The sequence below is a fragment of the Drosophila obscura genome, unplaced genomic scaffold (genome assembly GCF_018151105.1).
Source record: "Drosophila obscura isolate BZ-5 IFL unplaced genomic scaffold, ASM1815110v1 contig_150, whole genome shotgun sequence".
Taxonomy (NCBI): Eukaryota; Metazoa; Arthropoda; class Insecta; order Diptera; family Drosophilidae; genus Drosophila; species Drosophila obscura.
This window is the reverse complement of record NW_024542736.1, coordinates 1407887-1433951: the sequence shown is the minus strand read 5'-3', so window position 1 is coordinate 1433951 and position 26065 is coordinate 1407887. Positions and strand designations below refer to the sequence as shown.

General features: G+C 46.0%; 1 protein-coding gene, 2 non-coding genes and 1 pseudogene across 4 annotated transcripts; all 4 read right to left on the bottom strand.

Annotated features, from left to right (window-relative positions):
- Positions 1 to 1062: 1062 nt before the first annotated feature.
- LOC111082841 (protein Skeletor, isoforms B/C) lies at positions 1063 to 25464 on the bottom strand. 2 transcript variants are annotated; one of them, XM_022379061.2, is made up of 14 exons: positions 24998 to 25464; positions 12296 to 12372; positions 12058 to 12209; positions 5571 to 5682; positions 3745 to 3878; positions 3584 to 3668; positions 3318 to 3518; positions 3152 to 3172; positions 2737 to 3061; positions 2456 to 2670; positions 2112 to 2383; positions 1917 to 2047; positions 1689 to 1852; positions 1063 to 1620 (listed from the first exon to the last, which is right to left on the bottom strand). In XM_022379061.2, the coding sequence occupies exons 1-14, from the start codon at positions 25215 to 25217 to the stop codon at positions 1456 to 1458; spliced, it is 2274 nt and encodes a 757-aa protein (XP_022234753.2). In that variant the 5' UTR covers positions 25218 to 25464; the 3' UTR covers positions 1063 to 1455. The 2 variants fall into 2 exon arrangements, with proteins under 2 accessions (XP_022234753.2, XP_041452341.1); XM_041596407.1 differs by lacking the exon at positions 3152 to 3172.
- Positions 14798 to 14963, bottom strand: LOC121403851. The gene has a single exon (XR_005967506.1). It is a non-coding gene; the product is annotated as a U1 spliceosomal RNA (small nuclear RNA).
- LOC121403853 lies at positions 16636 to 16801 on the bottom strand. The gene has a single exon (XR_005967508.1). It is a non-coding gene; the product is annotated as a U1 spliceosomal RNA (small nuclear RNA).
- On the bottom strand, positions 20464 to 20650 carry LOC121403844 (annotated as a pseudogene).
- Positions 25465 to 26065: the final 601 nt, after the last annotated feature.

Below are 26065 nucleotides of genomic sequence, written 5' to 3'. Positions count from 1 at the left end.
GTATGCATAATTGTCAGTTATCAGTTAATAATATTACATTTAATGCCATGCCAAATATTTCTAAAGCATCCAGCATGTTTATTTGTCCGTTGCCTACGGCTATTGTCGCACATCTTTCTTTAGTTTGGGAGTTGCACTGCTCTCTGGCCGATCTGCCTTAACATATTGGATATACATAAACACACATCGCTTACTGTAAACATAGTATATGTATTATGTATTTATGTATGTATATCCTGCTTATATAAAAACACCAATTATGCAAATATAGTTAAAAAACGTTACAAGAAATCCATCCATCTGATAACAAAAACTGTTTATTCCCTCTCCACATCCAACCAAAGAGGGGTGTCCTGGAGAGGGATTTACATTAATACATTTGTTTGTCTGTGTGTGGGTGTGTCGTGTGTGATTTACAGATCATCTAATATTGTTACAAGAAGCACCACAGTAGTTAGTAGCATTAAATAACATAGTTTTCCGTCTTTGTTTTTTTTTTCGCTCTTTAGTTTTCTCAGTACATTTAAATTGTGTAAAATTATTGTATTGTCCACCCAACATTCTTCCTCAAAAGTTCACATATCTGTAGATTTTTGTTTTATTGTCATACAAATTGCATTTGCCTTTCCCATCCTTAATTCTTATATATTGTAGGTATATTAATATATTATAATTCCTATTGTACAATGCCAATGGGCTTCAGTTGCGGCCCAGCTAAGGTTTAGGTTTATTCGATATTATTATTATCATCTTCATTTTTGCATTACAATTTATTGTCATTGTGTCGCATAATTATTGTCAGCTTACACTTTACTTGGAATCGCATTGCAAATATTTTTGATTCTTCGTTATTTAGGTTTTTGTTGTTGTTGCTGTTGCTGTTGTAGTTTCTATAAAAATTACAATTTTACGGTACTAGAGATGTAGATGTATAAGTAAATTTAATAAGTATACATGTAAAAAAGTAGAATTCCATACTCGTAAATTTACAAAAAGATCCTTGCTCTGCTCCCATCAACCGCACAGGATCGTCGGCTGTGGCCTAACTTCCCACTTCCCACTTCCCCACTACCCACTTGCACTCTCTATCCCCATACCCCCCTTCGTAGCAGTACATGCATGCATACACATAATTTCAACAGTTTTACATCTTATGAATTATTATCAAGATATGTTTTTCAGATGATATTAGCCTGGTTGTGAATATCGCCTAGCGGCCCAACAATACCCAACAGACACGGCTCTGGGCTTCGTTATAAAATCATAAATTCGTCGAGAGTAATAGAAGGAAGTACCAAACAAAAATAGGGCAGGTAGGTTGTGCGGGCCGGGATATGTGTTAAGTGATCTAGGATATGTGCTCAAAGAACGGAGACCCAGGAGACCCCGTCTGTCGGATCATTTTGAAGTTGAACTCTAATTAATGCCAATTAACTGGCCACGGCCAGAACACTATCAGGCAAGTACATGGCCAGTGAGAAGGAGACGTGTCGCAACCAGACTAAAGACTGTTGAAATTGTGTAGGTCATGAGGCCTACTGCCCAACTGCCAACCGAGCCACCCGATGCACCCATGTCCACCACGTTGATCTTCCAGCCCAGATTATTATGGGTAAAGCACTGCAAAGGGAGATTGTGTATTATGAAATATCTTCTGGGGGGTGGGTGTGGGTTCTAGGGGGACCAACCTGATAGTACAGCTGATCGGGCGCATTCATGGGAACTGTCCAATTAAGATAGTCCGGCTCTCCATCCTCGCACTTGAAGACCAGCGTTTTAACGTACTCCTCAAAAGTCTCAATCTCGGCTGAACGATCGACGGTCAGATGCTCCCACTCGCAATAGCGTCCAGCTGAAAGAGGGAGGGAGGAAATCCATTAATGGAGGGAGTATTACGGGGGAGTTGCTGCACCCACCGGCCGTTGGTATGGCATTGCCATCTTCGTCGTATTCCACACCGGCGTATGCCTTTTGTTTCCTGGCCTCCAGACCCATCTTCTGGCCCAGTCCGCCCTCCGGTGAGTCCGTGATGTAAAATGGATGATATCTGTGGTGCCAAAAAAAGAATCTTTAGTGGAGATACAGCCTACCAATGCTGAGAATGCACTTACCTAGCTGGCTGGGCGGGATCGTTGCCGCCTTCGATGACGAACTCGTAGCTCAGGCCACGCTCCACAGTGATCTCAGGTATCAGCAGATCGTTCACATACCAGGCAATGCCCCACGAGGGCACACCCGTGATGGACGTATAGCCTCGCTTGCCACCCGTCGGCCCAATGCTGGCACGGAACTTCCTGACACCTTCGATCTTTCGCGTGGGCCATGGCCTGGGTCCGCTCTCGTCCTTCACCTCGTACAGCGAACTCTTGCACGCATGATCGTTCTGTAAAGTAAGTCCCCAAAGCTTGAGTCACGAAACGAATCCACTAGCAATTGGGCAACATTCAGGACTTACCCGAGCTGAGAAATTGATGCGAATGTCTTCCTGGTTGTGGTCGCCGGCTGTGTGCGAGTGGGCATTGGCCTCCTTGCGGGCATTGAGCGGTCCAATGGCAGCGATAACGGACACCTCGCGGTCAATGGGAATGGCCGAGTCGTAGATGACCTCGTTCGTCTGCAGCAGCCGCTTGTATCGGATGCTAGTCACTCCGTTCTTGCGATCCCCGCTCACTAGAAAGTTGCGGATTAGTGGGAGACTTGACTGGACCAGCTGATGCAGGCATTTCAATCACTTACACACATGCACATCATTGCGTGCCCCAATCCGCTCATCGGGACAGGCGCCTCGCTGTCCATCGCACTGCGACAAATCGGAGATGAAGTAATCCTCGGCCCGGAACACACGGGCATTGGTGTCGTAGAAGGCAACCACCACATCGGACTGGGACATCTGGGCGCGCCCATTGGCACCCGAGAGGCCAAAGGCCATGTACTGATCCTCGGTGATGCGGCCAAAGAGCTCTATCTGCAGATACTCACCCTGCAGCTCCCACTTCACCTGCAGCTTGTTGGGCAGGATCTCCCGGCAGTTGCTGTACACCGGCCTGGGCGTGGTGGTTGTCTGCAATGGGGGGACAGAGGGAGAGTGTTAGAGGAGCGGCTCGGGCTGTGGGTCGGGGCAGGCATGCATGAGGCTAAGTCTAGTACTCACGGGTGAATACCACCATGAAGGCTAATGCGGCGAGCATAAGTCAAAGAGATATACATTATGAGTTTTGTGCAAATGAGCAAATGCCAGCAGATGGATCGGGCTGTGGTCCGTGGTCCACAACTATCTATATAGATCTATAGATACTTTCACTCGATCCCACACTTACCGTTATCTTCGTCTGGCCCAGGGCTGGCGGCACATCCATGTCCCGTGGTATGTAGACATGTCCAAAGTTGTGCCTGTACTCCACACACCACACGGCCAGCCAGTCGATGTCGTAAACGGTCAGACTGCCCGGCAGCTGAATCTCGATATCCTCGCCCTGGTAGCCCCGCAGCGGTTCCAGCGATCCCACCTCGTTTGGCACCTGGACAAACGTATTTATTAATTAAGTAATTAATCTCCTGCTCTAGCGCTTATTCGATCACTGACCTTTATGCCCATGATGTTGGGTTCGCTGCCATTGCCCACCCAGAAGTAGGCATCGGGTCCGGCGCCATCGTAGTGCAGGTTCGGTCTGTGAGTGGGCAAGTGGGACGGGAAAAGTGTTAACAAAATACCTGAGATAAATCGGGAACTGAGTGGGGGCTTACATGTAGAAGGTCTTGGCATCTAGCACGCTGATGTTGCTGGATCGCAGGCCATGGGCCAGTCGCTTGAATTCGGGCAGTACCCGCGGCTTGGGTATATCCAGACCAGGTGGAATGAATACCTCACCAAAGTCAACCTATAATAAATATATATGATTTTATTTTTCCCCTTTTTTTTTCTTGATTTTTTTATCGTGTATTTTAAACGTTTTTTTTTTGGGTTCTGTGCACCAGAAAGGGGAGCTTAATTTGGCAACTTTTTATGACTACCCTTTGGGACTTTTCTTTATCTTTTATCTACAGTCAGCAGGTTTCCCTTTCCCAGTCGAGGCGTGGCATAGCCACACATAAAGATGCATTCGAATGAATCCTTTTTTTATGCATTTCTCTTTTTAAATTTATTTTACATTACAACTACATGCAATCTACATATGATCTACATTTGACATGGCGCTAAGCAAGCAAGCAAACAAACAAACATTTTGTTGTTGTATACCCAAAAACATTTGTACATAATATATGTTAATGAATGCATCTGTGTGGGGCCACACACCCTTACCCCGGCTACCCCTTACCCTAAGCCACAATAGCCCCCCAATGAACCCCATGAACCACTACACACACAAACAAACAAAAAAACCGGGCATGCGCGCTCAAAACTCCACAAACAAAACTCGCCCATACAGACACACACACACAAGGACACACACACACACAAGGACACACACACACACACAAACTAACCCCAATGTGGATGCCTCTGTGTGGGTGTGTGGCAGCCAGCCAGCCCCCAAGAAGTTTTTTGGCTGTCAGTCAATGGAAGGAAGCGTAGCGCACACACACACACAGAGACACCGCAGAGAGAGAGCGAGAGAGAGCGGAACAGATACAAAATGGGCACCCTGTATTCCTTACGAGTGTATCTACATAGCAGCCAGTGTATTGGTGTGCGTGCGTGGGAGAGTGTGTCTGTATTTATATGCAACCACTTGAGTTAATCAAAAATGTCTGCTGTAATTTATTTTACTACGGCCGCCATCTTTTTTTCGACCGTGCAGCAGCAGCAGCAGCAAACTCCAGGCCCAGGCCCCCCCCCCAAAAAAGGCTCCTCGCCTCTCCACCCATCGCGCCCCAAAAATCGAGTCAAAGAGTTTGGCTAACAATTTACAGATTTTTATTTGAGAATGCATTTTCCATATTCATTTTGTGTGCGTACAACAAACGAAATCTGCTCCGTGCCGTGCCATGGGGCAGAGTTGCCAAGGCAAACTTAAGCAGCTAGGATGGAAGGGGGAGCTGCTGGGTGCTGGGTGTGCTGGGTGCTCTCTTGGCCAATAGATTTGCATATGCAGAAGTGTAATTAAAATCTAAAACTCTAATGAAAGCAAAGTTTCCACTTGCCCGGACGGCCTGACCCATATTAAAATCTGCACAATGCCCGAACAAAAGACTAAAATACAGCAGCAAATTTAAGGCTGGATGCCCTAAGAAGAGTGTCCATTATGTACGAAGGATATATATATACACGATATATATATATATATGTATTCAAAGGATAAGTGGCTTGTCTGAGCAAACCCATCGGCCATTAGGAAGATTATTAAGACCAAATCGATGGAGAGGCAAGAGGCATAATGGTAAAATCTTTTTTTGTGCTGCTGCAGTTAAATTACAAAAATGTAATTACAAAAAAAAAAAAAACGAAAGCCTAGAGCCCGGCTAAATACACACATAAATCTAAGAGGATGGCGCGTGCCATCTTAAACAGAAGAAAAAACCAATTTAGAAAAAAAGAAGAGAAAAAAACAGATAAGGGGAGGAGGACTCACCGTGAAGCGTCTGCACCACACTGACAGCCAGCGAATGTCCTTAATCCTTTTGCCCATGGGTAAGCGCAGTATGATGTCCGTTTTATTGTGGGCCTGCAGAATGGGTGGATCTCTGTGGGTGGAAAAGCAAAGCACAAAAAAAAAACGAGGAAAGATTAAATATTGTAGGGGCCACGGCCACTCTCTCTGTCTGTTTGCAGACATGTATGTACCGCCCATGCATAGTTTATTAAAACTTAAATCCGAAACGGAGCCCACCCACAATTAAAGCGACAAAATGGAATTTAAACATGCCAAAGTATCCACCCTTGGGGCACGCCTTCAGTTTGTACTTCCATTACTAGTACGGGACTAGTGGGACGAGCGCATGGCATTGGATTAATGTGAAGACAGTCACAAAATGCAACAGTTCATTACGGACAGCATCCACAGCCAATTAGGTGGCATATACATGCATTGCATATATGTATGTATGTGTGTATGTACAGGAGCTTGGGGTGAGTGGAATGCCCCGTTGCTGGGGGGGGGCCCATTAAATGTGCGGCAAAAACCACACGACGAACGCACGACAAACCACAAACATTTCTCATTTTCACATATTCGCATTATTTATGAAGCGCACACTCTGATGAAGATTTATGGCTAATGCAACGATGCGAGGCATTACACACGTCTCGTATGAATACTCCTCCCGTGCCCCCTCCCAAGTGAACGGCGATGCCGATTACAACTTTTTGCATTGTGCTCAAAGCTTAAAGCCAATTAGTGACGTTTTTTTTTTACTTTTTGGGGCATCTATCATTGTGCCGTGCATCTGTGGGAATGTCTGTTGGTGCCTTGGCATACTTGGCGGAAATTATCACAATATAATGCTCGTGTAATTAGCAAGAGATGATTGTACGGTCACAACTTCACTCACAGACACATTCGAACCGAATGCCACTATTTGCCAAAGAAGCAATGGCAGGGAGGGGTAGGGGTAATCAACTTGAAGTCTAAGTATGCCAATCCCAAGGGGGTTGGATTCGCTTCCCAGCGTGAGTGTATCTGCTGGCTTTGGGCTGTCGTCATGGCTGGATATTCATTCATCAGCAAGTGCACAGCCATCCATCCAGCCAGCCATGCAGCTTGGCGATGGGCGATGGGATTGAGAGGGATTCTCGAGGGTGCTTGGTGGGGGTTGACGATCGATGAACTGGGACAAGTGTCAGTCGGTGTCGGTTAGTCAGTCAGTCAGTCAGTCACGAAAAAGGTCGCTGTCTAATGAATGTCAGGACAGGCCACGCTATCCGCATTAGACACGGCTAAGCACTTAGCCAACACCCTTGAAATGACGTTGACAGCGGGTCAGAGGTCGACACGACCTCGATGTGTCCATGTCCATGTCCCTGTACAGATTCCAGATTCCGGCAACAGTTGCAACAGTCCTCTCCTCTAATGAGCCAAAACAAATTGAATGGTTCTATGTCAACAGAGCATCAAATGTATCAAGAGAGATACCATCCCCCCATCTGTCGCTCTGTCTCCAGTGTCTTCGTTTCTCCAGTGTATCGGAGGAGCAGTTTTCTTCGAATTCTGTTTGCTTTCGATTTCTGCTTCCATTACTGCTTCCGTATGGCAAATATGTTTGTTGCTTTATTTGATTTGCTTGTCCTCTCGCTTTGTCAATGGTAGTCGAGGCAGAGAGGCGGCTTCTCTCCGCTTCTTCTGTGCAAGTTCGACATTTATTGATGCACTTAGACCACACTCACACACACACACACACAGACACAACTCCTACCATTAGATATCCAACCATCCATCGATTTTATTCTGTTTGCTCTCATGAAGCCTGCCTGCCTGCCTGCCAATAGGAGAAGCCAAGCCTCTCGCTCCCTCTGTGCACTTTTCACCCAATTAGTTGAAATACACAATTCAAAAAGGAAGAGCAAGTGAAAGAGGAAGGCTTTGCGAGCATTTTGTCCCTACAGCGAGGAAGGGCTTACCATTCCATATTTCTGTGTGTGTTCGGGCAGGCGGGCAGGCGCCACTCTCCCTAAGCCGTCGCCAATTTGGCATTTCAATATTTCAGCATTTTCGTGCTGGAAAACTTTTTGCAACTTGTTGCTCGCTGCCCTGCCGCTACTCCCTCCTAATCCTGCTGACTCTCTCGCTTGGCATTCGCCTGGCAAACAAAACGCACAACAATTGCCAGCATTTTGCGGACAATAAAACGCGCCAACTCAGCAGACAAACCAAACCATCCAATCATCCCGTCACAGTGACCCATCCCCATTCCCAACCCCATCCCCCATCCCAACCCCATACCATACCATACTTTGTGCCCCACACCGCAGACCGACTCCTCACCTCATCCACACAAAGGCCGGTGAGGAAACCACCACCAAAAATATTCAAAAATTATTATGAATATTTTATGTTTCCGTGACGAAGCCACCGCCACCGCTCCTGCCCCTGCCTCCGCCCACACTTGTCGCCTGTGTCGGCGGCAGACCACGAACAGATGAGTCCCAGCAACGACTACTCAATTAAATTTTGTAATAAAGTGCAGCGTGGGTGGAATTCTGTCGGTGGGATGGGGTGGGGGCGTGGGTGGCTGGGTTTGGCATTAATCATCCAAGCAGCAAACAACAATTAGCAAAGCATTTTTGCTGAGAAGAGCAATCTCTCGGATATGTAAGGCATAAACGGAGAGGGTGTACCAGGGGGGTATCTGCCTCTAAAGTACACTATTTGATAAGTGTTGCTCGGGCTGTGTTCAATTTTCGTAGCTATTATAAATACGAATGCTATACAATCCCCTTTTTCGCTATAGATAAAGTTGATCCATTTCAAGGCTAAAGATCTTCAGTTCCATCGTATCCAAGAATTTTCCATATATTGCATATCCCCTGCCTGTAGCCAGATTTCCACAATTCCAATATGCTGTCCACCGTCCGCCCCCTCTGAGGTGTGTGAAATGAGTTGCCTACTTTCGAGCGCGCAGATGAAGTGACAGCAACAGGCGAAACTACTTGATGGCTGAGTGGAGAGCAGGGAGGGTGGTAGAGGTAGGCTGTGCTTGTGTACTGCGAGCTGAGGGTGGGCTGGGGTGCGCTCTGGGTATTGCCATCAACTTTTTGCTGTTTAATCGAGTTAAAGCCATTTGCCACATCATCCGCTGGGCAGAATCGGAGGCAAGTCGACAGCCCAAAACTGTTTTTCGTGTTGCGGCTGCGTTGTCAGTGTTGATTAACACAATGCGGGGGGGCAGTGGGATGGGGCAGGGGCAGGAGAAAGGGGTAACAACACGACAATGAAGGACAAAACTAAAACTTCATTTTGCATGCAGCAAATTTTAATGAAATCTGCATAAATCAGCATTAAGCGAAAAGGCAAGCAAGCAACACGAAGGTGCAGGGAAAGGGAAAGGGGTGCCGTGCCCCATGCAACAACGGAGATGCAAATGAACAACAGCCCGGGGCGGGCAGGCGGACAGCGGTTGGGCGAGTGGCATGGCAGCGTGGCGACGTGGCGGCGTCATCCTCCCCCATTGTCATGGCAACGGGCGTTAATCAGCACGGCGTCGCTTTTATGCTTCTCAAAAAATTCTAATTTAATTACTTATGCTCGATGCATCCATTGTGACACATTCCCCACTTGCGACGGTCCACACCAAACCCCTCCCCTGCAAGGCAAAGCGAGCGTGAACACAAAAAGAAGTGAGCAGCAAAGGAGCTGTTGGCAGGGAGCTGTTAGCTGGGAGCTGGCTGCTGGGTGCTGCATCAGGACTCGGATTGGCAGCCCTTCAACGGAGCAAAGCCCGCCAGAAACAGTTGGGATAATTAAAGTTGATTGGCATGCCCGAGAAGCTTAGCAAGAAGCCAACTGAGGCGCGCTGTCACTTGCCGTTCTTTTCACTCTTCCGTCAGCAGGTGGGGCGGTGGCAGAGTCAGTGTCAGTACGAGAGACTTGTGGCAAAAGGGGTGAGAGTGAGTGTGAAGCTTTGGGGACAGGCTGCCTGCCAATCAGTTGCATCTATCAATTATCGCTTGGCGGCATGCCCCCGCAGAATGGGGGATCGCGCACGAGTCTATCAGAATCATTAGACATAATAAACGGGCACAATTTGTTTGAATAACAGCGCCACATAATACAGCAATCATCATCATCATCGTGTCCATGCCGTTCCCTCCGTCGCCACCTTTCCCTGCCAATGTCAGAAGGTGCACCCGGTAATGTACTCCTCGCACTGTGTCGTGTAGTGGAGGGGTAGGGGGAGGAGGTATGGCATGGCATGGCATGGCATGGGTAATGTGTCTGAAAGCGTAAAAGCGTGCAATCGCTGCGGCGTTCCGGCCTTCCACTTCCAACACCCAGCCCCAACCCCAGACCCACACACACAAATGTTGCTCTTTGTGTGCTGGTGGTGGGGGGGGGAGAAGGAAGTAAAGGAAGAGGATGAGATGGAAATGGAAATGGAGGCGATGCCATCGTTGTACATTGAACTAATAAAGCCCGGCACGTGGCATCAACAATGAAACGCATTAAAGTCGATTACAATATGAATGTTTTCGGGGGACCCGGCATAGCCTGGCGTCGGCTGTGGGCTCTCGCTGCTGAGTTCTGGATTTGGTTTGGTTGGGTTTGGTTTGCTTTGGTGTTAGCCTGCCTGCCATATACACATCATCAAACATCATCAAAAGCAAAGGATTCATTCTTCCTCTTCGAGAGCGTGGATACGCCAAAGCAGAGCGCTGAGCAGCTTTCTATTTTTCGAATGTGGAAAATCCAACGCGTAAACACTCTTAGATACATTTATATATACATATATATATATATATATTTTTTTATTTTATGGAACTGCGTAAAGAGCCTGCGCAGTGGGGAGGTATATTTTGCTGGCTCGTTTATTCTCCGCACGAAACGTTCTGTTATTCTTTGGCTTTGGCCAAAATATATTTCTATGGAAAACACACGTAAAAAGCGGTGTACCAAACAAAAAGGAATCGACTATTTTATAACGATTAAGAGCTTATATTTTATTGAAATGTAGGATTTTTGTAGGATTTTCCATGTTTGGAGCACACACAAATACGAGTATAGTTCAAGGCAAACCAATCGGTATGTGCATAATACCCAAAGCAGCGTAGCAGAAAGCAATTTGCGCTCAGTTCGATTGAACAACGTTTGGGGATTAGCCCTTAGGACTTTATCCGCTACGTGAGAATTGCTCAACAATTAAAAATAATTTATATTCGAGTATCTTTGCATAAACAAAGTTTCATGGCTTTCAAACATTGAGAACTAATCGTTTAGTGGGTTTCCAAAATATCTTTAACTGTGGATACCTCGGACTACGACATGTGTGGCATACACCTTCACTTTTTTGCCATGCAAATCAAATACAAAAATTCCCCTGCGGCATGTTTTCTTTTGGCGCACCTGAGAAAATGTCAATGACGAGTGGGGCAGAGGCCGGGCCACTTTACCTTTGCCTTGGGCTTTGGGGAATGAATGTTACAGTGGGATCATGCGAGTACTAGTACGAGTAGGGAGCAGGAGGGCAGGTGGGCTGGAGGGCAGGCTTAGTTTGGGGCTGCATTGTTCGTGATAATGAAATATGCAATGCTCAATGGCTAAGCAGCAGGCAAATGACGTCAAATTGTGTGCGTGCCACGGCAGTTAAGCAAGCGAAGGATGCACCAGCGGATCAGCCGGGTACTAGGACTAAGACTAAGGCTGAAAGCTGAGGCGGAGGCCAAGAGCGGCTTAGTGTGCTCAAGTGACGAGGAGACAGCGGCAGGCAATCGACAGGCAAGCGGCAAGGTAAATAGTTGAGCGGCTTAACCTTGTGGCGAGTCAAAGTAAATAGTGGCAAGAGCGGCGCAAAGCAAAGCAAGAGCCTGCCAGCTTCGCTATCTTTTTTCCCCCCCCGCTCTTTTTCCTGCTGTCTTGCGGCTTTTATTGTTTGCTGTTTGTGGCGGCTATGACTGTGACTGTGGCTGGAACTGGAACTGGGGGCGGCTGCCTCCACATATGTATGACCGCAAATCTAACGTAAAGAAATAAATGAGTTTTTCACATTAGGAGGCAACGAAGCGACGCCAACAACATCAACATTCACATCCACAACAAGAGCAGCGACAATGGAGATCTGGGAAGGGAGAGAAACGGGCACAACTGGCAGGCGAGATGAAAAATGTTTTTTAATTTTTGAAAGTGGTTTCATTGTCAGCCGTGCGTAACGTAAAGTCAGCAAGGATACATGGCCCACACACACACACACACACACACACACACACACACACACACACACACACACACACAAACACCCAGACACTACGAGTAGGAAATGGCCCTGCTGCGCTTGAGTAGCCAGGACATCAGCATCCACAGCTAGAGCCACAGCTAGAGCCCCATTCAGAGCCACAGCCCCCAAATCGGTCTGTGCTTTGACCATCAATAGAGAACCCGAAATATGGCGGGCTGTTTCCAATATACTCACACGCCCTTGTACTCCTCCGGATAGGGAATGATGTAGCCATCGGGGCTGGGGCGCGCCGTCTTGCCCACCCAGAAGAAGGCATCCGGTCCGGTGCCGTCGTAGGCGAACGACTTGACGAACATCGTTGACTCGTCCACGGCATAGATGTGACCCTGGATCCAAGCAAAAAGTGTCAGAATATATATATCATAGTATCATCATCAAACTAGGATGGATAGATAGGCGGTCGTATACCCACCTTGATGCCATGCGCAAAGTTGGTAAAATCTCCGATGTAGCGGCCGTAGTAGGGCTCCGGCGGTGCTCGTCTGGCAGCTGAGAGAGAGTGAGAGATGGAAAGATGGTTTTTTGTTAGTTGTAATGAAATTTCATTTAAACAAACTTTCAGAGTGAGTTTCGTATTTCAATTCAGAGTGCAGTTTCAGGTACACTCGTATATATGTATATGCATGTATATATTTATGTAGTTGCTGCCTTTGATTCTACGGATTCATAATCCGCAAGACTCAAGAAATTTGCTGGACACGAACAAAGAGACAGAGAAGCGGGAAAGCAGGAGAAGGCAGCAGCAGCCAGCCGCACTGCATGGCTCTGTACAAATTAATCCACGAAGAGAGCTTTGCAGAGAGCTTTGCCATACAAAAAAAGTTTCACCCACCTCCCTCGCTACCTACCTCCCTCCCACTCTCTCTCCGTTGAAACTGTCGATGTTCATACCGCTATGGATGCTGGCTGCTGGCTGCTGGCTTCTGCTTCTGATGATGATGACGAACTGGCCTGGCTCTGGCTCTGGCGTCAGTAGTCAGTCAACTCTGTTTGCAATCCTCTTGACAAGTCCCCGGGGAAATTGCTGCCATACCAGACCCATTCCCATGCCCGCTCCCATACCCATTCCCACTGGGATTTCGGCTTGAAATTGATTGAAAACCATGAAATATATTGAAATTCAATGCTAAGACTGACGCTGCAGAGCAGCAAACTCCGCTCCTGGCTAAACAATGCAAATGTATGCCAAATGTTTAAACAGAAGCCAGCAGCAATCAATGGAGGAGGAGCAGCCACGAAAGGTGTCAGGGGGCATGGAGGGCATGGGGCAGGCATCTGCTGCTACCCACCTACCTATCCATCGCTCTGGCAAATCCTTTCGCTGCAATCTCAGTTTGTGCAAGTTCCAGCAAATGATTTCATATTAAATCCTGATGCCGTCAGCTCATTCCGAGGGTGGCTTGGCCTCGTCGCTGTTTTGTGCCGTTGTTGCCAGGGTATTCCCCGGGAATGTCTCAATTGCTTACGGTATCCAGGACAACAGAAACTGTAGAGAAGACCCCCCCGTACCCCCGTAGCCACGTAGCCATGTAGCCACGTACCCGTACCCGTACCCGTAATATGAATTAAATCAACTAATGCGTGCATTAATCTCCAAAGTCTTTGGACCGCCGCTCAAATATATAGCAGAGCACGTGGCCCCATGAAATATATGTACGTGCTCGAGGATATTTATACAAAGTGATGACGAGCACGTTGACATCCTCCCTCCTCCAGAGCAGCAGCAGGTCCGGGCAGCAGCAGATACAACCATCACCATCCCATCACCAGCCCAGCCCATCACCATCCAATGCCATCCCCATCCATCTATCCCACAATGAAGTGAACCGGCCCCAGGCAGCCGGCACACGACCGCTGATGGTTGTTGTTAATAATGTTTGGTAGCTGTTCTGCTCTGTTCTGTTCGATGGGATGTATTCCCAGGAAGGTGGAGAGTTCGATGGAGGAGAATGGCAAGACAGCAAATAATAGTCAATGGACATGTCTATCTTTCTGGCTGGCTGAGTGGTTGTGTCTGGCCTGGCCTGGCATGGCCTGGCCCGTCTTCGTCTACAACTGAGTCGCCCAGATATTTCGTCATTGAAAGTGATAAGATTTTTCACAGCCGATAAAATAAAAGGAGGCAACGGCAGCGGCAACGCCAAGCGGTGGCAATGACGTTGCCAGGCGAGAGCTGGGGGATTTCTTTTTGACTTGTTGCCAGGCTAGCAAAAGGAAAATTGATTGGCAAACGAAACGGACACACAGCTAAAGCGGACAGATGGAAACACGACCCACATTGCGTGACATTTTCAGTCTTTCCCAAATGAGTTTTGCCCGGCATTTGTCCGGGAGCAGGAGCTCAAGGAGAATCACCCGGACAACCATTCGATGCGCTTTGGGTACGCACAGAAAACAATAAACGTTTTCAATCTACCAATCGCATTTAAGTGCAGGGCAGGCAGATCTCCTGAGAAAGGGGCAGACACATAAGCTCTGTAAATTAACGGGTTGCCAGGGGTACTTAGCAGGGGATGACGATGAGATGTGACACCCGGACCCAACCCAACCCCTTCCTTTGGCTTTGCCCAAATCTGCATTCTGCCACCAAGAGGGTTGCTTGCTGGCTGCTGCTCCTGGCTATCGCTCTCGTTACCACATTCCTTCCAGACAAGTGCCGTAGCCGAATGAAGAACTCTGAGCCAGGGTGAGGGTGGGTGAGTCAGTGGGTTCAGAGTGGGGGTAACCACAGGCAACCAGTGCATTTGATTCTGTATCTGATTTTGTATCTCCCTGCACGACAGATGGCTGCGATGATGATGGATGGACAACTGATTGACTCTCTCTTCAGTTTACATCAAATATTTGCTTAGGCATAGCAAGCAAGCAATAAGCGGGATTATTTGGTTTATGATCTTGAAATGTATTCGTATATGTCGGGACGGCGCGAACGCCATTCCCGGCTACCAAAAATTACACGCACGAGTTATTCACATTAGGAATAATCGCAGAGGTCAACTCAGCCGAAGTGCAATGGCCAAGTCTCACTCCGGAGGAACACGCCTTGGTGATCACGGTTAACCTCTACGCCAGGTAAGTATGCTTTTCTCAGCCATACTCAAGGGTGTCCTTAAAGCCACGACTAGAACCAGTTGGAAATTATATGGCAAGGGAACGTACAGAGTAGGTGCTGCCAGGGTACGACAGGGGTTGGGTTGGAAAATACAGGTAGCCAGTGTGACATTTTCCGCGCAGCTAACTGCGTCGAGGGAAACCTCGCTAATGATGTTATAACTGCCACAGAGCGAGGGCGACGCGACGAGCTGTTCGTATAATCTTCATATTTATTTCGTTTATTTGCTTGGCGCGGCGGCGACATCAAAGGAACAAATGATAATTAAATTCGCACTAATCTGCCCGTAATTTATTTTATCACATGCCCATCTTCGACTTTGACGTCGTCATCAGCATCCTCATTCCGCATCCTCATCCTCATTCCGCATCAGCCTTAACATCATCATCATCATTCGTATCCTCGTTGGGGGAGGTTCGGCTCTGTGTTCTGGTACGCACGCACGACCAGGACACACGAAATTCCAAATCAAATTTTCATTTACTTCCGAGATAGACTCTCTCCACCCGGGAGCAAAGCAAAGGCAAGGAGCGGAACGGAGCAGAACGGAGCAGAACGGAGCAGAACGGAAAGCAGGTCGCCCCTTGCCGGCGGGTTCATTGGTTGGCCGCCCAACCTCATTAAAGCTGGCAAATATTCCTCCCCAGGAATGTTGTCCTGTACCCTTCTGACAGGGGATGGATGCGATGGGATGCTGCTGGTATTCTTTCTGCATCTGTATTTGTCTTTTCGAGCATGTGTGTTGTGTGTGTGTGTGTGTGTGGGGGGATGGCCAAATCGAATAAAATTTAGCTGACTCAATAAAAATCAAAAAGCGTTAATGCTAACGATATGACTTTAACCTGAAACCGAGTAAATTGTTGCTTGTGTCAAAGCCAAAAAAGGGGGAGTCCTCTCCTGTCCCCTGCTGTCCTCCCATCTTCGTTCGCATTTGGGCGGAAAGGCGGCAGGATATGGCAACTGGAAGCAATATTGCACCGTAATCTGACAGCGACAATTTTTTGCCCGAGCTCGGCCAGGACGGAGCAGGCCTTCTTTCTTTCTTGGCAAACGCTGGGAGCTGAGCTGGGCTGGGCTAGCCCCCCAAGACTTGGCAGCGAAGCGAAAGCGTTTAATAAATGATGATAAATAAATAGGAAAGCGCGAAAAAGGAGGCTGGACCAAGGAACGAACCCAAAAACTAAACAAGGGCTCTGCTAATGAATGGAATGGGCTCTGAAGTGAAGCGCCGCCTGCCAGCCCTCCCCAATGATCGATGAGCAATGGAACCAGAAACCTTTTCTCTGGGACTTGCAGTGCAGACATTTGTTCCAATTACATATCATTGCTTTCCATTTTGATGGCAGTAATTTATCAAATTGCAGACTCTGAAATATATTTATGTATCTCTTGCGGGTCCATCGTTCGCTCCCGTAAACGACTTTTGAACCTGAGCATTTGAGTTTAATTTTGTATTAGGATTTTTACTGCACCAACCACCCAATGGAGCTCTTGAAAATTCAGGGTTCCAGGTTCAGCTACTACAGTCGCGCCCAGACTGAAATCTCTGATTTTTCAAAGTGCACACGGACTGAACTATTTAGATTGAGCCGTTTAGCTAATGCACTAGCTATATAATGTTAATTAAATTTATTATTTATGTCGGGACGGCGCGAACGCCATTCCCGGCTACCAAAAATTACACGCACGAGTTATTCACATTAGGAATAATCGCAGAGGTCAACTAAGCCGAAGTGCAATGGCCAAGTCTCACTCCGGAGGAACACGCCTTGGTGATCACGGTTAACCTCTACGCCAGGTAAGTATGCTTTTCTCATCCATATTCAAGGGTGTCCTTGAAGCCCCGACTAGAACCAGTTGGGAATTATTATCGTAGAAAGTAGAGAAAAATCACGCATTGAGAAAAAGGAGTACGAGGGAGTACTTTGTTAGTTTGAGTACCTGAAAGGCTAACTGACCGTAAAACCGAAAGATCTGTTGAGACTGGGATCAAAGACTACAGAAAGCAATGTTGATGGAAATATCAAAATTTCCGTGCTTACCTAATGTTTAGAGACAAACCACTATAATTATTAGGTAATCTTTTGCTGTGAGGCTAGAATAGGAAGACAGGACGAAAGTCCAGGAAGTCCACTTTCTGACGATTACATCTGAAGGTGAGCTCAAATTTTGGTTTTAAGCCCGTTCTCCAGGTATCTTTGCATCATGCGGCAGGTCTCTCATACGCACTCGAATAACCAAGGGAAACGAAAGAAGCGACTGTCGTGAAAAACTATTATTGGAATAGCTTCCCCTTGTACAGACAGACTTTATTTCAGAATTAGGCGACTTATTTCCTGCAAAGTGTGAGGACTGTTGCTTGAAAACTACTAAACGAATGGTGCTGCAGACTCGCTGCTCTGTTACAAAATATCAAAGGCCACTTAAGGAATGAAATCTTCAATTGGAAATATATATGGACATATGTATGTAAGTCAACACCCTAAGAGTTGGGAAATCTTATTTCCAAAATAAACCTAAAACCATAAAGCATACAAACTCTTGCACAATAATTTATTGCCCATTTGCAATAACATTGCGCAAGAAACCCGATACAATTTACTCGAAATGTAAAAACCATTTGCTGCCTAAAATATGCCCTGAGAGTTTCAAGCAGAGTTTTTAACACTACCATCGCCCCTCCCCGCTTTCGACGAAAATGCTGACAGTGCCGCTGTTCTCGGTCATTTGTCGATCAAAACTAGAGTCTTAAAGATTTTGTATTCTAGATTAAATCAGTCGAATTCTTACACATACAATATACATACATATATGTTTAATAGAGGCACTACGCCAGTTAACGGAAAATAAAGAAATAATTTTTAACTTTCAGTGATGATAAATTAAACTTTTATAAGTAAATGTTCCACCGTTTCTTCTTCTGCCGAATCCGTAATGCAGCTTTTACAGAAATAGTTCCGAGGAGCAGCTAACAGCTGAGTATTTATCGTTCCATATCTCTTTAATTTTTGCCCTCTTACAGCCCTGCATAAACCAAGCGAATCTTTTAACACGCTTAACACTTCAACGATGTCATTAATATTTTTTTACCACATTAACGATTATGTCCAATCTGTAGCACAGATAGGTTTGCGAGGATGATTTTGGCAAACACTCAATCTACATAGTATAACCAATTCTAAGATTGTGATATTTATTATTTATGTCGGGACGGCGCGAACGCCATTCCCGTAGGGTTGTCAAAAATATATCAAAATATTGATATATCGATATATTCAAAAAAAATATATTTATATCGTGATATTTTTTTGCCAAATACAATATTTGTATTTTTTTTGTATTTTTTGATATTTTACGTTTGGTCACATTTACTTCGCAACCAACGGAAACGGTATGAGCTCCGCAAAGCAATTTTTCTCATTTCATGGAAAATTCGGGTAAATGCAATTATGAAGAATAATAAAAACCAGGGAATACACAAGAGCCCACCTTAAAAACAAACACATGAGATATATAAAGGTATAAGGGTAGAGGAGAGGAGATGACGAACAAGCGGGGTTTGAACCAAAACGTAAAGAGAAGGACGCGATGGGAAGAAAGGGATGTTTGCGAAGAGGGAGGGGGATATGAACAAGTGGGTTGTTTGCGAAGAGAGGACGCGAGGAAGATAGACAAGCGGCGTATTTGTTCGAAAATGAATGAGATGGAGGGATGGGAGACAAGTGGGGTTGTTGAAAAATTGAAGAGTGTGAACGCGATGGAAGTAATATGAACAAGCTGGGTATTTGTTCGAAATTGAAATGGAATGTGAGGCGATGGGTAATAGAACAAGCTGTGCGGTTTGTTCGAAAAATGAATGAGAAGTGAGGATGTTATTGATATTAAATAGTACATTTTTATTTCAGAATCCAGCCAACTGTGAGACCAGCTCAATATCAAACCAGATAGCCAGCTCACCATCGAAAAACTTTTATGTCCACAGTAGCTTAAGGTAAATATGATATGAATTATAATTTTTAAATTGTTTTTATATTTAAGGTTTTATTTATTTAATTTCAGAAAACGGTCCTATGGATAAAACTATTACCAATGCGTTACATTTTTATTTGTAGACAACTTGCTGTACGTGCAGTGGAAAAAGAAGGCTTGAATTTGATGAGGTTATTCAACCCAAATACAAAATGCCTAGCCGGCCAGGCAAGTATTTATTTATTATTTTTATTATTTATTGTTTTATTAAAAAAAAAAAACTCATAAAACCACAACACTCCCATCGCATTGCATTTAATAGATACATATATGTCTATTTATTAAATTACTTATTCGCAGATAACGTATTTGATGGAAGACAACTATACTAAGTGCACAGCGGTATTGAAAGAGGCTTTGAAGGAGGTCGAACACATAGCATTCACCTGCGATGGTGTCACCATCACCAATTCGACTCGCTCATTCCTCACAATAACAGCACACTTCATAAAAGACAAAGGACTACAGGCGATTTGCTTGCAAGCCGTTAAGATGAACGAGGTTGGTTTTATTTATTTTTATTTGATTTTTCTAGACTTATTAGGTTACACTACCCGGCACCATTCCCGCTTCGAACTAACTCATAGAGACGGTATATGTGAAAAAAGGTACTCCAAAAAAGTTAAAAAATACCATTTTTTAAAATTTAAAAAAGGTTCGTTTGAGCCATAGTTTTTTAATTAGGTAAAGCCCCAATGAGTTTGGTTGGGTAAGGTTTTGGGTGGTTTTTTTGTTTTCTTTGTTGTTTTTTTATAATTACTCTATTATGGGTTCGGTATATTGACTTCTGAACGTGCGCGGGGTGGGGTGGGGCGCAACTGTAGCCCAACATGGGGCCCATTGGGGACACTATTGGGTGGCGTTCCCACTTTGGCGTTTTAGTGGTACGTTTTTTCAGTCACCATGCGCCGGAAGGGGGGGGGGGGTGCAAGTGAGCGATGGTTCAGTTAGTGAGTTTGCTCATGGGCATTTACCGCCCAATGGTTGGCCCGTGGGCCGACTTAATGAGGTGTTGGTTCGCGACGAGGGGGTACGTAAGTATTCCACTTGGGTGGGGATGTGGCCTACGGCACGCGAGTATGTCGGCGGGTTCGAGGGGCGTTGTGGTGGCTCGTTTTGTTGAGGGCCGGCGTTTTACCTTTGTTTTTGGTTATGTTTTGTTGGTTGTTTGGTTGTTGTGTTTTTGTTTTGTTACCCAATTGCAGGGATACAGCCGGATGACGGTTTTGGGGTACATCCGCAGTTGACCCGCCCCGGTCAAGGATGTAACCTGTACCGCTACCAATTGGGGGACCCATAGTGGTCCGCGGCGGGGGGCTGCCTGGGGGCCGGGGGGCCGTATTGGTGGGGGGGCGTGGGTGGGGGGGGCGTGGTAATGTGTAGTGGCTATTATATGGGACTAGGTAAGTTTCAATGTTCCTGTGTGGTATAGGGGGGGCGCGGGGAGATCTCGTTGGTCTTTATTTATTTGCAACCCTACATTCCCGGCTACCAAAAATTACACGCACGAGTTATTCACATTAGGAATAATCGCAGAGGTCAACTAAGCCGAAGTGCAATGGCCAAGTCTCACTCCGGAGGAACACGCCTTGGTGATCACGGTTAACCTCTACGCCAGGTAAGTATGCTTTCCTCCGCTCTGCATCGGGGGTTCCATGCCCCCACGACTAGAACCAGTTGGGAATTATAGTGCACTATCTGTACAGTGTCACCTAAAGTATGCAACAAAAAATGTTACCCCTAAGGTCGCTCAGCCGAAGGGGGAGAGAGCATCCCTTTTATTTTGTTATCACACGAAACATGAAGGACATTCAAATCCTCGTGCGCATTATCTGCTCCGTGGTAAGCCCGGCACTCTTGGGAGATTTGTAAGCGACACGCTGTGCTGTCGCCGCCGCCGCCCCCTGTCTTGGACGGAGGCGTAGCCGCTCAGCTGGAAATCATTGGCACAACTCGCATTTATATTTATTTCAATTTTATGACTTCGTGTTAGCCGAAAAACGTAGCCACAAACGAAATGAAACTCAAATATGTACAGAAAGTTTCAATGTGGTTGATGTGCGTGGAATGTAGGGAGGGAGGAAGGAACGAGCGAACCAACGAGTCGCGAGTGCAGCAGAGTGGGCGGGGGAGGAGTGGAGTGAAGTGGAGTGGGTGGCTGATGAAGTGGGTGGGGCGGGAAGCAATGTGTAAATCCAGCGTAGAGATTAGAACATTTTGCGCGCCAACATCAGAGAGAATTATTTGGCCGAGATGGATGGGGGCTGGAGGCGTGGCACATTTGCACCCAACACAAAACCAAACACAGACATTGTGCGGTCTCTCTTTCACTCCCCTGCTGTGTGTGTGTGTGTGTCTATCTCTCTGACTCTGTCTGACTCTGACTCTGTTTGGTGGTGGTTCATATGCAACCACAGTCTCCCCAACTCTGGACCTACTCCCACTCCAGGCCAGCTCTTGGAGCATTTTGTATACATTTAATACTTTAGTCCGTAGCAGCAGCAGCAGGGGCAGGGGCAGAAGGAACAGCAACAGGGGACCAGAAAGAGAAACCTCATTTTGTGGGGGGGAGTGGGAATGGGAATTCTTCCTGCGCGGCACGCTTGAGCTAATTTAATCGCTGCAAATTGCTCGACAATCTGCAAGGCATTAGAACTACTCCACACACACACACACACAGAAATCCGAGAGCCCCCCAGCTGAGAGCAAGAGATTTGGCCATGGATAGCCTTGTGGATGGGTATTGGGATGGAGTTGGAGATGGTGCCAAATTCGGGACTGGATCTGGGGGGAGGGGGGGATGGGTGAGTGGCTGGTTGCTGGTGTGAGCAAGATTACATAGCCATGGATACGCCAGAACATGGAGCTGGAAAAAAAAAAAGTTTGTTTTCTGTTGACTGCAAACATGCGATAAGCTTGTTAAAAACTGCACTCTACCACTCCGCCTCCCCCCGCCAAACTCCATTCTCATTCCCATTCCCATTTATATTTCCATTTCCACAACAACAACAGCAACAACAACAACATGTTCAATACGCAATGACAGCAAAGAGTGGATGATGAGGATGTGGACAGGAAATGATGTAAGCTGCATTTCACAACCAAATCAGTTTGACATTATTTTTTTTTTTTGTTGCTGCCATAATGGCTGTGGGTCTGTCCCTATTCGTGGTCGTCGCCCACTGCAACCCACCGATCACCGCCCACCGCCGCAGACAATTGAATTTCAATGAAGAGTGCTCCAACCTCCAGTCGGAGGTTCAAATGGTTGGATAACAGGGCAAGCAGTGCGAGCAGTGCAAGCAGGGCAGGCGTAGCGCAGCGCAGGCAATCGGCGCTGCGCTTAATTGGCTGGTACACCTAGCTGGTACATCCCACAACTCGAATTTGTGGTGGGTGGGGGTAAGGGATTTATGTAGATCCAGCTAAATCTTTCCGCGTGGGCTGCAGACAAGCAAAGCAGCAGACTATTTTTGGGCACATCCTCTACAAATGTGCACAAATGCCATTCAATGTCGTAGATGGCTGAGCTTAACAAAACTCGTATGCTCGTACTCGTATGTGTGTTGGTTTTTTGATCCCCTTTGATCATTGCTGAATAATGCTGAATAATGCCTGTTAACTAGCATTGGGGGAGTCAGATATTTCAAGCTAGATTATATCGTATGGTGGGCTGCATTATACATAGATACCCACAGCCACTTTCATTGTCTTCCTCAATCCACTAAGCCTTGTTGGCCAGCTGCAGGCGAGACAGAGCCGAGCCAATAACATCAATTAGTTTGTAAACTGGTTTCGATTTCGACCACTGAGAACTGGAATCGCATGCGTAAGAAGTCAAGGCACGCACTCTTTTTGGGCCCGACACACTTTCATTTTAGCCCGGCTATGGCATCGGTGGCAGTTCCACTGGCGCTGCAGTGCATTTCATATAACTTTTCTGTGCTTCGGTTTGTTCGCAGCATAGTAAGTGAGTGTTACGTAAGTGTCGGACTGGGGACTGGGGACTGTAGCTGCTGCAGACGACGACGACGACGACGAAGATTGCTGCCGACTCACTTCTGTTTGCTCCACTAGCAGTCGCTGCTCGTCGTCGGCGTCGGAGGCGTCTCTTGATGTGTTACTTTTGGGCCAAAACACACAGTACAGGCGAAGTACACAAAGGCCTTGCCCCGCCAGTCTAGTCTGCCAGTCCGAGCCGAGAACCGGTTTCCAAGTTACACCATTCCCTCTAGGTATTTTTTTTTTCTTTTTTTTTTGGGCATTACCTCGCACAGCGGCTGGGCGGGGACTGGGCTGTGGGGACAGTCATAGTCACAGTCGCGAGCGAGCGAGATATGAATGATTTAGTTTGTTTGCGGTTCATTGGCCTCCTCTCTAATTTCTTATCGGGACATTTTGCATAATGCGCAGAGTAATTTTTGGCAATAAATTAGAATTTTCACGTTCCCAGGCGGCTTGGCAGCTTCCGCAATTGATAAGCAAATGTCAAGCATACTTGCGTACCAAATGAAATGAATCGATTGAGAGGTGCCCTCTCCGGCTCCCTCTCCCACGGCCTATTAAGTGCTGCCCATTATTCAGCTAGATAAAGACATGCACAACGAATGCGAAACAACTTGAGGAGTGGCTAAGACCTGGCGAATTTCCTGTCTTTTGTTGGTCATTCGTTATAATCGCCTGTGGCTCAAAAGCGCTTCCCAGGCAATTCTTTTCTTTTTACGCTCCAGTTTGTAGCTCTGCCCAACACCTTTCTGCCCCTCATTCCCAGCAGGTCTCTCTCTCCAGTGTGGCAATTCAAATCTCTATTATCTGACCGCTGACCAATTGCGTGACCAGCTCGGAGTTGGCTTCGGTTCAATGAACCTGCACGTTGCGTCACCCAGCCCTGGCCACGTCCCTTGTTGGCCTGCCTAATTATGGCAATTAAGCAGTCATAGCCAAAGTAGTATGCAAAAGAATGGCAATGCTTTGATTTAGAGCTCCCAATTTGCATAATTTATACATATCGAAACGAATCAAAATCTTCAGGCCAAATGAGTCGGATGTATGGAAGATTCTCATGCAGGAATCTTGCAAGACTTGGAAGTGGAAGTGTTTGAAGATCGTTAGAGTCGAGCTACGATCCGAGTGTGAGAAAGGCAAACATGACTTATGGGATATGTCTAAGCACAATAAACACTCCATTTGGCTAGAAGTGGGGGGAGCTTCCTGTTCGAGAGATTTTACTTTAATTGCTCAACTTTGTTAGGTGGATAACTCTGGGATATTCTGGCTACAATCATTACGATCTACACTACGTTGACAATTGTTCTCCACGAGTATAATGATATAACGAGTCTTTTTGCTTTCTGTAAATCTGTCAATTAATTACCGCGTTCGAATTGTTTTTTTGTAGTCTTTTCCTTAGATGCTCAATCAGTTTTCAATGTTTTGAGTTGGGTTGCGCCACACAAATGACGCATCAAATTTTATATTTGTTTGTAAATGAATTCATTATAAGTACCCCATAGCCAAGAGGCATCATCATTCGCGATACTGCCAACAGTTTTATTGAGTTCGCACTCGCCCAAGCTTCAATTGGGGGGGTCTTGAGGGTCTGCAGCTGAGGCTTGAAATACTCGTAATTGAAGTTTTTTTCTTTTTTTTTGTAACCAAAATTGCTTAAGGCCAAATTCAGTTATAGTCTACTCGACCAACTGAGCATTTATTGAGCTGTCTGGCAGAGATGAAAAACAAACCACAAGATAATATTGGTATTGGTATTTATGTATGTATGTACATATATTGTGGTCAAGTCTGTCAAGTCAACGAAAAGTAAAAGTAAAAGTGTCCCCCCCACGCACAAGGACATCAATAACCTATACGTATATGTATTGGATCCATATACATACATATGTACATAATATATATATGCACATTTACATGTGTAAAAGTGCAAACACACACCGACACCATCGACCACACACTCACCTTGACAGACGCTGCAGTTCAGCAGCATTGCAACAGCAACCACAACGGCAAGCTGGGACCATGTGATGGTTAATCCTTGTGCTGTTGATGTCCTCGTTCGCCTGGTTGTTGCTGTTGCTGCTGCAGTTGTCGGTGCTCCTGTTTGTCCCTGACGACGCGTATTCCTCCATGCTGATGGTGATGTCGTTTCCACGACTAACTTGGTCGCTTTCCTCCACATTTTCGATGCGGAAATAAAACAAAAGCCAAATCAAAGCGAAAATAGTTTTGCTATCTCCAAGACCTGCGCTTGCGTGCGTGTATGTGTGCGGTGCCTGTGCGGATAAGGTGCCCACGGATGGGGGGCGCTAATGATGCTCCCGACTCTTAGGTAGGTGGCGGCTGATGGCTCGCATTTAAAATCAGATTGGAATGCTCTGGCACTGGCTCTGATTTCGTTTCGTTTCGTTTCGATTCTTTTCTCTTCGGTTGGTGGGTTTGGTTTTTATTTTTGTGGTGCAAATGTCGCTAAAAACTTGGCGTAAAATGTAAGCCGTTCCTTTTGCGTGGTATCTCAGGCTCCGCTATGTACATAGGATGCCATGGTATTGGTGGACTGCCTGCGTGTGTATGCGTGTATACATTGTATATATGTATTTACGTTCCACTGTTACGATTTTGTTACTTTTTTTGTTACACTACATACTTTATAACTCTAAGTTGCATAACATTTATTAATTCTGAATTTTAATATTTTTGTGGTTGCTCTCACTTATAAATTTCTTATAGAAATTGTTTTGCTATATTATTGCACAATTCACATTTATTATTTTTGTAGTTGGGGCTTATACACACAATTTACTTTGAGTAAATGTTTTATTTGTGTTATGGGTAAGTTGTTAAATAAACTATTTAAAAAACAAACGAAAAGTGGTATTTTGGGCTAGGCCCATTTCAATTAACTCGGTTTTTTGGCTCACGCACTTTTATTTGTGGCTTTTCATACGGCTTGTAAATGGAATTAATAATTATAATTATAAAAAGTTGATTTATTTTGTATCCGGTTCAGGGGCGGATTGGGTTTATTGT